The sequence below is a fragment of the Diaphorina citri genome, unplaced genomic scaffold (assembly GCF_000475195.1).
Source record: "Diaphorina citri unplaced genomic scaffold, Diaci psyllid genome assembly version 1.1 scaffold1315, whole genome shotgun sequence".
NCBI classification, from domain to species: Eukaryota; Metazoa; Arthropoda; class Insecta; order Hemiptera; family Psyllidae; genus Diaphorina; species Diaphorina citri.
Genome location: NW_007378744.1, coordinates 37,249 through 50,304, shown reverse-complemented (window position 1 = coordinate 50,304; position 13,056 = coordinate 37,249). Strand labels below are relative to the sequence as shown.

Sequence of the window (13,056 nt, the reverse complement as noted above, 5' to 3'; positions counted from 1 at the left end):
TACCATTTATTGGCCCACCTGTACCATACGCCACATAAGTCTGAACTGGACGAACTTTTTCAAGATCCAATTTCATCAAAAGAAAGGGCTTAAAAACTGCTAGCGAACCAGTGCTATTCAATAATTGTAGTCATAAAAACAAAAATTAGAAAAATAAATGTTGGGAGGTGGGCCAATAAATGGTACGTTTTTTAGGTGGGCGAATAAATGGTACACTTACCCTATGTTCAATGCTTCGTTGAAGCCGGTTATATTCATTAGTATGGCTTGTTTTCTCTAAGGTCAAGGCTCCATGGTGTACGAACACTCACAGTGGATCCTTTGTGGACCCAGCATTTACACCCGTATTTATGAACAAGAATGATCGTTCTTAGATCAGTCTCAAGTCAAAATTGACCAATCAAATGCCTTGAGACTATGCTTAGCAAATATATTCATTAGTATGGCTTGTTTTCTCTAGGGTCAAGGCTCCATGGTGTACGAACACTCACAGTGGATCCTTTGTGGACCCAGCGTTGAAACTCCCTTTGTGGGCTCAGAGTTCAAACTCCGTTTGTGGTCTCCTTAGATCAGTCTCTCCTCGGGCGGTGGTTTCAGCACATTATTCATCTCCACACGGGGATTGCAATACTCCTGCGACGAAGGACTGTAAGTGCCCCGACGGCCGCGCTTCTGTCGGGCCATTAGACGCATTTTGTTAATAAATATGGGTGTTAAACTCCGTTTGTGGGCTCAGAGTTTAAACTCCGTTTGTGGTCTCCTTAGATCAGTCTCTCCTCAGGCGGTGGTTTCAGCACGTTATTCATCTCCACACGGGGATTGCAATACTCCTGCGACGAAGGACTGTAAGTGCCCCGACGGCCGCGCTTCTGTCGGGCCATTAGACACAGTACGGCCATGGATATAAGGCCTCCTAACAGTAGAATGGCCAGTATGGGTCCTATGATGAGCAGGGCCAAGTCTACCACTCGACTGGGCAGATACTCGGGAACCTTAGGAACAGATTATTCAAATCAATATAATAGAAAAAATCTATAATAAAAAGTATTAGGTATAAGAAAATAATATAAAAAAGAAAAAGTAAAAATCTCTTTTTTAATAGCTTCAACAGAGCGAACTCGGCGAACTGTAACTGCTAAGGTCTTATCGTTCCGAAAGCAAAGAGAGGTTAGGATAGGGAAAGTCAGCTGTTGCGAAAACGAACCTTACCTGTTCAGGATAAAATCCGCCCCGGGCGGGAATCAAACCCGAAAGCTAGCTCTTACAAGGCAGACGCACTACCCTCCAAGGGAACTAGGCTAGCAAAGAAAATCTCTTTTCAAACCATTGAAAACGCTGACACTTTTCCCTTTGGGATTCAAAACTCAGGACTTACCTCTGCACAGGTTCTTGCCGGTCCACCCCGGTAGACAATCACACTTACTCTATTAGTCTATTTCTACAGAAAAACATGTCCCTATCCTTCAGGAATATTTAGTAATTTAGTAATAATAGTGCTTATTTATACTGCTTGAATAGGACTGAAAAGTCCCTTTACTCCAGCAGTAGGCTACTACTATCATTGTGGTCAAATTCTCAAATTATATTGAATAAAATTCCATACCTCGGCTGGGATTGAACCCACGCCCTCCTGCTTACCAGGCGAGCGCCTTGACCACTACACCACCGTTTATGTGTAGGAAGAGGAGGAGCATGAGGAGGAGGAGGAGCATGAGGAGGAGGAGGAGGAGAAGGAGGAGGAGGTGGATGAGAAGGAAGAGGAGGAGGAGGAGCATGAGGAGGAGGAGGAGCATGAGGAGGAGGAGGAAAAGGTGAAAAAAAAAAGAGTAAAATAACAAGGAGAAGAACTTAGAAGAAGGGTTATTTTATTGAAATGAGTATCTGTACTAAAAAAATATTAAGTACAAAGAAGGTTATTTAAATAAAAAGAAAAAATATAGTCACTAACAAGTAACAAGTGATTTAGAGTACAAAAAAAGTGTTTAACTGGGTAGGTAAATAAAAAGTCATTAATAATAGTAATAATAATAAATAAGTCATACATCTGTAATAAAAAACGGAAAAAATTCTATTGCAGTTAATTGCAAAGTAAATTAATGACAAAAAAATTGCAATGAAAATTTTTACCATTTCCTGTTACTTCTAATATTGCCAGACCGCGCAAACGACATGTTTTAACTTCTAAAATGACCTAGTAGTCAAATAACCCGACATTTGCAAACAACAACTTCTAAAAGCGCCCAACCAAAAAAAAAAAAAAAAAAAAAAAAAAAAAAAAATCGTAATCAACGACGCCCTTCTTTTCACAGAAGAAAATACACTTTTTAGGTATAAAGGGAGATCAGAAGAAAATCAATATTAAGTACTTTAGGTTAATGACGTATAATTAACCATCAGTAGGTATAAATGCTATAAAATATAATAGCCTAAGTACATGAGGAAAATACCGTATGTATTTTATTTATTGTATACGATAAAATAGGTACCTACACTCGAAAATATTAAAAAAATAAGTACACTTTGGAAAAGAAAAATATTTATTAAGTACACTTAGGTTATTAGATATTCAAGTTATAAAAATCTGGTGTGAACATCACACGACTTTCCTTATCCTATTGAATGATGCTTATTTGAGTGTTCTTTTACCCTAACTTTTAGCCGGTCCAGCCCGGTAGACAATCACACTTACTCTATTTCTACAGAAATACATATCCCTATCCTTCAGGAATATTTAGGAGATTTTTTGGGCATAAATTTCTTACAAACATTGTAATTTGTTGTAATTTGTAATTTATTTGTACAATTTATTTGACATAAAATACATAATATGAGTACAATCTCTAGCTAAAGATTGAAAAGTACTGATAATGTTCCCTCTTTAGGGGTTCGAACTCAGGACTTACCTCTGTACAGTTCTTGCCGGTCCATCCTGGTAGACAATCACACTTGTAGTCCGCCTGATGTCGGCAATCTTCGTGACACGTGCCGCCATTTTGACACGGCTCATCCTGAAGAACCAATTGGAAAAAATTTAAAGATCAAATATCGCTGGCGAGCGGCCGAAGGCCGAAAATACATATGAATTTTTTTTCGAAAGGAACAAAAATTACTGGCCAGCGGCTGAAGGCCGGAGGTAAATATTTTAAAATGTCAAAAATCAATATCGCTAGCTAGTGGCCGAAAGGCCGCAGTAATATGAATGTTTGTATATTTCTTATATTTTGATTTACTCTTATAACAAAATGACTAGGGCTATGTAGAATTCTTTTCGAAGGAACAAAAATTACTGGCCAGCGGCTGAAGGGCGGAGGTAAATATTTTAAAATGTCAAAAATCAGTATCGCTAGCTCGTGGCCGAAAGGCCGCAGTAATATGAATGTTTGTATATTTCTTATATTTTGATTTACTCTTATAACAAAATGACTAGGGCTATGTAGATTATGTCTATCCTCAAGCCCTGTACAAATACAATTACAATTATATCTTACCTTACAAGGATCGGGGAAGTTGCACAGATAGCCACAGGTATCAAACTGACAGGCACACTTGTAGTCCAATTATATCTTACCTTACAAGGATCGGGGAAGTTGCACAGATAGCCACAGGTATCAAACTGACAGGCACACTTGTAGTCACCGGGTTGATTGATACACTCTCCATTATTTCCACACATATCGGATGATAGCTCACACTCGTTGATGTCAATCTCACACATTTCACCCGTGTAACCTGAGGGAAAAGAAAAATATTACAAGGAAGGCCGTTTCTTTGTGTTATTTTTTTTAAGAGGTTTGACAGAGGGAACTGTAACTTCTATGGTCTTATCGTCCCGAAAATCGAAGAGAGAAGGAAGACAGGATAGGAGAAAGCCAGCCGTTCCGAGAACGAACATTATCCCATCAGGATAAAATCCGCCCCGGGCGGGAATCGAACCCGCGGCCTAGCGCTTACAAGGCAGACGCACTACCAACTAAGCTAACTAACTTTTAAAAGTGCGATAATAAGTTGTAATAATATCCACTTAATAGTTGTGAGATAATGTTACGTATAGGTACTTGGGAAGTAGGCATTGGTAGAAACATTATTATCAATCTATAACTAGGTATATTCTATAGGTATCCCAATACTTTTTGTGACCTACCTAACCCACCTACCTTCGAGTGTACTAGTCCTAATGGCATGACACACGGCCTACATTAAAATTAAATGTACACTAATGGAAAGGCACTAAGTCTGCGTAGTGTGTCATTGCTACTTCCAACCTACCTTTATAGCTTACCTACCTTTAAAAACATCAACAACAACAATAACAACAACAACAACAACAACAACAACATCAACAACAAAACAACAATAGGATATGAGTATAGGAGTTGGGTAAAGGTTTGTGGAATACTCATTCATATGTTAATATTAATACAACTTACGGCTTTAAAAGCCATTTATTTTTACAATAAATGTGTCATAAATGTGTTAAGTGTGTCCTGATGGGTTACAAAACTTATGGTCGATTTCACCAATATTTTTTCAGCCTTTAGAAGAATTAAAAGGCTTGTTAAGCTAACAACCTGTTAAGTTCCATTTGATTTGTATAGGTTTAACAGAGCTGTTAAGCTAACAGGCTGTTAGGGGCCAAAAAGAAGGTTGGTAAAATCCACAATTACAAGTTACGTAATTCCGGCCACTCACTATCAGGTAGACCTGACAGGTACACCTGACAGGTACGCCTGATCCGGTCACCTGACACCTGATGAGCACACACACTATCAACTCTAACAGGTACCTATACCTGACACCTGATCATTTAGACCTGAGAGGTACGGCTGAAAAGGTCCGTCTGTCAGGTATACCTGATCAGCACACTGATCAGCACACTATCAGGTATACCTGACACCTGATCAGGTAGACCTTTAAACAGTGAGTTAGACCAGTACCTAACTCAGTTAGTACACCTTTAATAAAACTTATGTGACTTGACTTGGACTCGAACCACCAACCTCCAGATCCGAAGTCCAACTTGTTAATCACTGCACCACTGAGGTTGGTGTAATAAAATATACAAGGTACTCAATGAGTAGATATAGGTACTTCTCATCATTATTTTCAAGAGTCAATGACTAGAGTCTAGTCACTAGACCAGTGGTTCTCAAACTTTTTGCATGGCACCCCCTTTGGGCATATTCTCATTTTTTCACGCCCCCCCTACCTTACCCAACCCCTCGGTATATTATTTTTACCAAAAAAATACACCTATTTTGTACCAAATACATGAGACCTTGTTTAGACTGCGGGAGTAAAGGGACTTTTCAGTCTCATTCTGGCAGTATAAACAGGGTATATTCTATTCTATTCTATTCCGGACCAAAGTTCCGCTATTTAGGGCTATACAAGGAAATAGCTCAAAATGAACTAGCGCTTCTGGAATAGAATATTCACTCACCCCCGGAGCAGTAATATTGCATACACCATCATGAAGACAGTACGGTTTCATTTGACAATAGGGAGTAGCACATCGCACACCCTCAAACCCGGGAGCACAAGTACAGGTGAAATTGTCGCCCGTGTTGTAATCTGAGGAAGCAATGAAGAAGAAATGAACACAAATTTATATTGTTAGAGCAAGTGCATATTTTGTCAATGGAGCAGTTGCAGCATTTGGGTAAAATTTATGATTTAATTTAAGCGAGAAAGTTTTAGATAACACTTCAGTCGTTAATTTAAGACCAATTTCAGCGTCATCTATGTTAAGCTACGCCGAGCAAGGCCAATAAATGGATGGGTGACTTAAACATTATATTGGTAGTTACATTTTGGGTAAAATTTATGAATAAAAGGTCGATTCCCACGTAAAAAGTTGTGAAAAATCTAAATCTGGGGTCAAAACTCCGAAAAAAATAACTCTAAAAGGTCGAAAATTCAATGTTTATTTTCCGTTCGAATGAAAGAGTTCAAGAACGTTTGACGTCAGAGTTCAGTTTAATTTGACAATAGGGAGTAGCACATCGCACCCCTCGAATGGTGTTACTTTTAGCACTGTCTGACTTACGGTTGAGAAGTTGCGGGTTCGATACTCCCCTGTGTCGACAAATTTCCCTTTTATTCGTGAACCGGGATAGGAATAGAATAGAATACGCATAGAACAGATAAGATAAGATTATTAGAAGAGAATATGAACATAAATAATACGAAAAGAATAGAGTTGAAAACTGAGAACAATGAGAACGAAGTTCAGTGAATTGTAGAACTCGCTTACTCACTCACTCTCTTTCTCTCACACACTCACCCTCCCACTGACTCTCACTCACCCACTGACTCATTCACTCATCAAACTCCTCGGTTTAGGTCCTAACCGAGGAACAAACGCGTGGTTCAAAAACAACAACGACACTAGCGCTAAAATTGCGGAATTTTGAAATGAACATAAATAATACGAAAAGAATAGAGTTGAAAACAACGAGAAAGAAGTTCAGTGAATTGTAGAACTCGCCTACTCACTCACTCTCTTTCTCTCACACACTCACCCTCCCACTGACTCTCTCACTCACATGTTCACTCACTCTCTCACTCACCCACTGATTCATTCACTCATGAAACTCCTCGGTTTAGGTCCTAACCGAGGAACAAACGCGTGGTTCAAAAACAACAACGACACTAGCGCTAAAATTGCGGAATTTTGAAGAAGTATATTGTTAGAAACGCACTTTTTGCAAACTCCGCGGTTAGTGAGCTCAAACTCTCGAGTTTCGTCTTGTCAGAAACCGGGCCTCAATCAATTACCAACCGACCGACTCACTCACTCACACTCACCCTGAAATTCTCACCAATAACAATAATAATAAATTCTGACTCACCGTGCGCCATTCTGACACAGAGAGTCCGCACACAGGACACAACCCAGGATCGGCGTAGTCTGAACACCAGGGCCGGAGTCCGCCAGTCCAGGGCTCTATCTCACCGTGCCCCATTCTGACACAGAGAGTCCGCACACAGGACACAACCCAGGATCGGCGTAGTCTGAACACCAGGGCCGGAGTCCGCCAGTCCAGGGCCTCCAGGGCCGGAGTCAAGAGAGAAACACTCGGGGCAGGACAGGGTGTCTGTGTAGCCCAGCTGTTCCCAGGTGAAATAGGGCAGGAGAAGGTCCCCCAAACGCACCTCTCCTAAACACCCCTGAAATTAAATAAATAAATATTATTAAAAAGTTAGAACTTTCAAGGGTATTCTTGAAACAAACATTGGTAAAATAGGGAGAAAAAAATCTTCTCGGGCAGGAAATCAAATCCGCGATTTAATACGAACAATCAACTCATGAATTATTTGTGGTAAAACAGAGCGGATATGACTGATTATCACAGCATTACATTTGTATTAATACGAACTATCAACTCATGAATTATTTGTGGTAAAACAGAGCGGATATCACTGATTATCACAGCATTACATTTGTATTAATACGAACTATCAACTCATGAATTATTTGTGGTAAAACACAGAGCGGATATCACTGATTATCACAGCATTACATTTTTTTTTTTTTTTAATCACGGATCCGGCCCTCATTCACTCATTGAACTCCTCGGTTTAGGTCCTAACCGAGGAACAAACGCGTGGTTCAAAAACAACAACGACACTAGCGCTAAAATTGCGGAATTTTGAAGAAGTGTATTGTTAGAAACGCACTTTTTGCAAACTCAGCGGTTAGTGAGCTAAAACTCTCGAGTTTCGTCTTGTCAGAAACCGGGCCTCAATACCAACCGACCGACTCACTCATCACACTCACCCTGAAATTCTCACCAATCTTATATTATAAGAACGAGATCCATTCACAGTTCATAGTTCACACACTGATCGCTCTATCTCTAGAACCACAACACCTAGAAAGCTGAAATTTGGTAGGAATATTCCTTTTATGGTCTAGGTGTGCAATAAGAAAGGATTTTGCGAAAATCTAAACCGATCCTGAGATATGATCAATTTTTGATCGCTAAAATCACCATAAATACACAGAGTGCAGCTGCAGAGACTGCGGGAGAGAAAACTTTTCCTCACTCGCCTAATATTTGAGTTTCGTTTATGTTTTTAGTTTGACAAAAGATCGTTCGGATCTTCGAGCTTAGCTAGGAAACAGCTTAACCCCACACACAAAAAGCCCAAACTGAGGCTTAGGTGTAGGGGCTGGCCAGCCCCAAAGGACGGGTTGAGCTTCTACGAATCTACCCAATGATGAATCATCGGTAGAATTGTTCCGCTTGAAACGCCAGGACTTGGTTGCCTAGCGAAGTCCAGCGGGGGGTTAGGTTGCGTGCAAAAAGCTCCAAGCAGTGAGGACGTGGAGGTAGATACGGGGCGATAACATCTGTGGAAGCATAATTATTTTTTTATTTTTATTTTTTTTTTTTTTTTAAGAGGTTTGACAGAGGGAAATGTAACTGCTATGGTCTTATCGTCCCGAAAATCGAAGAGAGAAGGAAGACAGGATAGGAGAAAGCCAGCCGTTCCGAGAACGAACATTATCCCATCAGGATAAAATCCGCCCCGGGCGGGAATCCAACCCGCGGCCTAGCGCTTACAAGGCAGACGCACTACCAACTAAGCTAACTAGGCTGGCCTTTGTGTTATTATGTCACAACTTTGGTGCTCACTGGCAGCATTGTAGGATTTTCCAATATCTCAATAATTCAGCACCCAATGTTTACCTACCATGCTGGCACCGGTCGCTATTTATATCACATAGCAACAAAGCTACTCATTTTTCTCACGAAGCTGAGTGGGCCCCGCAACGGCCAGTCACGGAATCAATCATTTGCATGAAACATGCATCTAATGTAGCAGTTGTTTCATTGCTACGAAATACCAGCACCCAATGTTTACCTACCATGCTGGCACCGGTCGCTATGCGCATTTCTATCACATAGCAACAAAGCTACTCATTTTCCTCACGAAGCGGAGTGGGCCCCGCAACGGCCAGTCACGGAATCAATCATTTGCATGAAACATGCATCTAATGTAGCAGTTGTTTCATTGCTACGAAATAAAAACGGCGGTGGAACACTCATCTTGAAAAAAAAAAAAGACCCCACCGGGAATCGAACCCGGGTCTCCCGCGTGTAAGGCGAGCGCAGTGACAAGTACACCAAGGGAGCTAGAGGTCTATTGAAAAAATTATGATTTTTCACCAACCTGTATTGGTACAGTTGCAAATGAACGCATTCACATCATCTATACATTGTCCGGAGTTTTTACAGGGTCCCGAGGCACACTCGTCGATGTTGATCTCACACCGCGATCCCCGGTATCCGGGCGGACAGTCGCATATCGGACCCTGTGGAAAATAAGGGGAAACTATGTTAATTTCACAATACAAATTTAGTGATTTTAAAGACGCTGAAGGTCATGAGTTCGCGCTTCTCACAACTTTACCTTGGGCCTCCGGTCGCTCAAATTTTGCAGACAGCTTCGATAATTTATGACGGTCAAATGTGTCCGTGGGCCGGAACTCGAGAAATGGACGATTCGGCCGCTATTTAACGCCAAAACTTTGAAAAAGGTCAAAAAGTTGCCCCTACACCTAAGCCTCGGATTGGGCTTTTGTGTATGGAGTTAAGCTAAAACTTCAAAGCAGACCACATTCAAGCTTCAGCCAAGCCGTTCAAGTAACAAACATCAACTAGGATAGGATGACCTTGTCCGGTGTTGCCAGATTCCGAGTCCAGGGCGTTCGTAGAGCCGCCCTCATCCTGGGTCATATAGGCGGCCGAGGTGGTATCGAGTAGCGAGGCTGAAGATGGGGACCGCCCTAGGCTCGACTGCACATCACCGCCCCCTGGTGGAGAGAAAAGGAATCAATTCGAGAAAGATAAATAAAGAAAGAGCCGCCGTCAAAAAGGAAACAATTAATTCGAGGAGAGATAAATAAATACAGGGCCGCCATCCTGGGTCATATAGGCGGTCACGGTGGTGTCGAGCAGCGAGGCTGAAGATGGAGACCGGCCAAGATCACCACCCCCTGGTGGAGAGAAAAGGAAATTCACGTGTATCGAAATAGAAAAGAAGGTACAAGGTACCTGTAAGTACATCTTATGTAATAAAGAGGACAGAGATCAGGTTTTATTTACTATCACTCAAAAGATTTAATGAATGGATGACTTGAAAGAAAAAACCATAGATTTACCAAGAAATGGGATCTTTTGACAAACTTATTTTTGTAGAAAGAACACAAGGGTATGTATGAATCATGTATTGGAAGAAAATTTTCGGGAGACTAAAAATAGACCCGCTCAGTTCTGGGACCCCAAATTTCAAGGGTCCACTTGCATTGGTGTCTTCAAGAAGTGTACCAAATTTCATCAAAATCGGACCAGACAATCGTGAGTTATAGAGGAACAAACAAACATCCAAACCAATTGCAACACGTTCGAGTTAAAACATAGACCTCACTATAGTTCGGTCAATAAACGAAACAAACTCACCAAGATAAATTCGTCCCGTGGTGACCAAACTGACCCAGGCGGCGTACGTGAAATTATTGGCGGCCGGGTCCGCCAAGCTGCTCAAATCCGGAGACTCCGCATCGCCGCCAATCGCGGTTGACGCATCCGGCAATATTCCGCCGGACAGGTGGTTGTCGCGGATAAAAAGGCGGACGTAGGTCCACTCGTCCAGAGGTTGATCTTTGCGGAGTTTCCGCACTTGCGGAGTGTCGTGCGGAGACAGGAGCCATGAGATGTAGATCTGCGGATTAAAAGCAGAGAGGTTAAAAGCAGTCCGCCAAAAAACATGCTGAATCTACATTCCCCGAAAATACGTAATTCTAATGGTCTAAGGACTCTAACGCTCTAACGGCCAGCCACTCACTATCAGATTCAGATAGGCCTCACTGGTACACCTGACCAGGTCCGCCTGATCAGATATACCTGACAGCTGATGAGCACACACACTGTGACACACTATCACATGCTTTTTTGAGAATGGATGGTCGATTCCTAAGTAATACAAGTCAAAAAGTCAACTTAAATTTAGTTTTCCAAACAAAAGCTATTCATTTCTAACGAAAGTCAGAACTGTCATGTAAAGCACTTAAAATAAATGAATTTGAATTTGAATTATTATTATTATTTTCACCCCAGCAGTCTAATTAAGGTCCCGTGTATTTTATGGGTTTGATAGCATAATATACAACTTTGGGTCGGGTCACTAGGAATCTATTTTAATACCTTCCTAGTGACCCAAAAAAACAGAACCCCGACCCGAAGTTCTGACTTTCGTTAGAAATGAATATATAATCTCACTCTTAGTGTCCTGACACACGGCGCCAAAGTAGCACGGTTGATCGGCACACGATATCTGACGCAGACTTTCACAACGCTCCCCCACATATTCCTCGCTACAGTTGCACACAAATCCAGCCAGCCGATCCTCACACTGCCCTCCATTCATGCATGGATTAGAAAGGCATTCGTCGATCTCTTTTTCACATCTGAAAAATAAATATCATTAATAAAAATTCAGTACCTTTTTGGACTCTTCTGCACGGATATTTCATTATTTATCTAACTCTCTATTAGAATAGGTACGCCAGCCTAGTTAGCTGAGTTGGTAGTGCGTCTGCCTTGTAAGCGCTAGGCCGCGGGTTCGATTCCCGCCCGGGGCGGATTTTATCCTGATGGGATAATGTTCGTTTTCGGAACGGCTGGCTTTCTCCTATCCTGTCTTCCTTCTCTCTTCGATTTCGGGACGATAAGACCCTAGCAGTTACAGTTCCCTCCTTCAAACATCATTTTTCCCTCTGTCAAACTACCTCGGTGGTGTAGTGGTCAAGGCGCTCGCCTGGTAAACAGGAGGGCGTGGGTTCAATCCCAGCCGAGGTATCAAACCTCTTATAAAAAATAAAATAAAAAATAAGCACTATAATTATTATTATTATTAAGCACTATTATTTCCAGTCTAGACGTGAACTGGCCCCAATACTTACAAGGCCCCTTCCCAGCCGGGTGTACACTCGCACGAGTACCGCGCTACGCCGTCAATACACCGCGCTCCGTTCTGACAATTGTGGGTGACACACTCGTCAATATCCACCGCACAAGTCTCACTCGAATATCCCGCCGGACATTTGCACGCGTACGAGGTGAGCGGGTCCGAGTCGTGCGGAGACAGGAGCCATGAGATGTAGATCTGCGGATTAAAAGCAGAGAGGTTAAAAGCAGTCCGCCAAAAACATGCTGAATCTACATTTCCCGAAAATACGTAATTCTAATGGTCTAAGGACTCTAACGCTCTAACGGCCAGCCACTCACTATCAGATTCAGATAGGCCTCACTGGTACACCTGACCAGATCCGCCTGATCAGATATACCTGACAGCTGATGAGCATTGAGCACACACACTATCACATGCTTTTTTGTGAATGGATGGTCGATTCCTAAGTAATACAAGTCAAAAAGTCAACTTAAATTTATTTTTCCAAACAATATAATATTTTATTATTATTATTTTTTCACCCCAGCAGTCTAATTGGTCCCGTGTATTTTATGGGTTTGATAACATAATACACAACTTTGGTTCGGGTCACAAGGAATCTATTTTAATACCTTCCTAGTGACCCAAAAAAACAGAACCCCGACCCGAAGTTCTGACTTTCGTTAGAAATGAATATATAATTTAATTTTATAAGAAAACAACTAAATCTAGAAGTTTGCAAATTTGGTTGACTCTGGAAGTCGAACCCGGGGCCTACCTGAATAAGATGATTGTTGCCGTCAGCGAGTTTCACTCCGCCCACATTATAAGACTCTGGTGTCGAATTAAACTGAAGGCGCACGAACAACTCTCCCGCTTCCATTTCAGCGGCTATGTAGGAGGTCTCTTCACTACCAGCGCCGTTAGATGAGGGGCTAGACCTGTCCCCTGAACCACCTAGAATAAACACAAAATAGAGCTCTACTTATAAAATAGATCTTGAGGAAAAAAAAAAAAAAAAAAAAAAAAAAAAAAAGGGCCAAAAATTTTTTTTTTTTAAATTTTTATCATTTTTTTTTTTTTTTTTTTTAGATGGGA

General features: G+C 41.5%; 1 protein-coding gene across 1 annotated transcript in view; it reads right to left on the bottom strand.

The window, feature by feature from the left end:
* Positions 1-729: 729 nt before the first annotated feature.
* The window catches only part of LOC103515302 (protein crumbs-like), a 37,995-nt gene continuing 25,668 nt past the window's right edge, over positions 730-13,056 (bottom strand). Inside the window, exons 23-33 of the mRNA XM_026828037.1 lie at positions 12,737-12,915; positions 11,972-12,174; positions 11,289-11,476; positions 10,855-10,982; positions 10,470-10,731; positions 9,926-10,006; positions 9,663-9,823; positions 9,181-9,322; positions 3,569-3,729; positions 2,904-3,008; positions 730-992 (exon numbers count right to left, since the gene is read on the bottom strand). Coding sequence (XP_026683838.1) covers positions 762-992; positions 2,904-3,008; positions 3,569-3,729; positions 9,181-9,322; positions 9,663-9,823; positions 9,926-10,006; positions 10,470-10,731; positions 10,855-10,982; positions 11,289-11,476; positions 11,972-12,174; positions 12,737-12,915 — 1,841 coding nt within the window. The 3' untranslated portion in view covers positions 730-761. The remainder of the gene's footprint in view (positions 993-2,903; positions 3,009-3,568; positions 3,730-9,180; positions 9,323-9,662; positions 9,824-9,925; positions 10,007-10,469; positions 10,732-10,854; positions 10,983-11,288; positions 11,477-11,971; positions 12,175-12,736; positions 12,916-13,056) is intronic.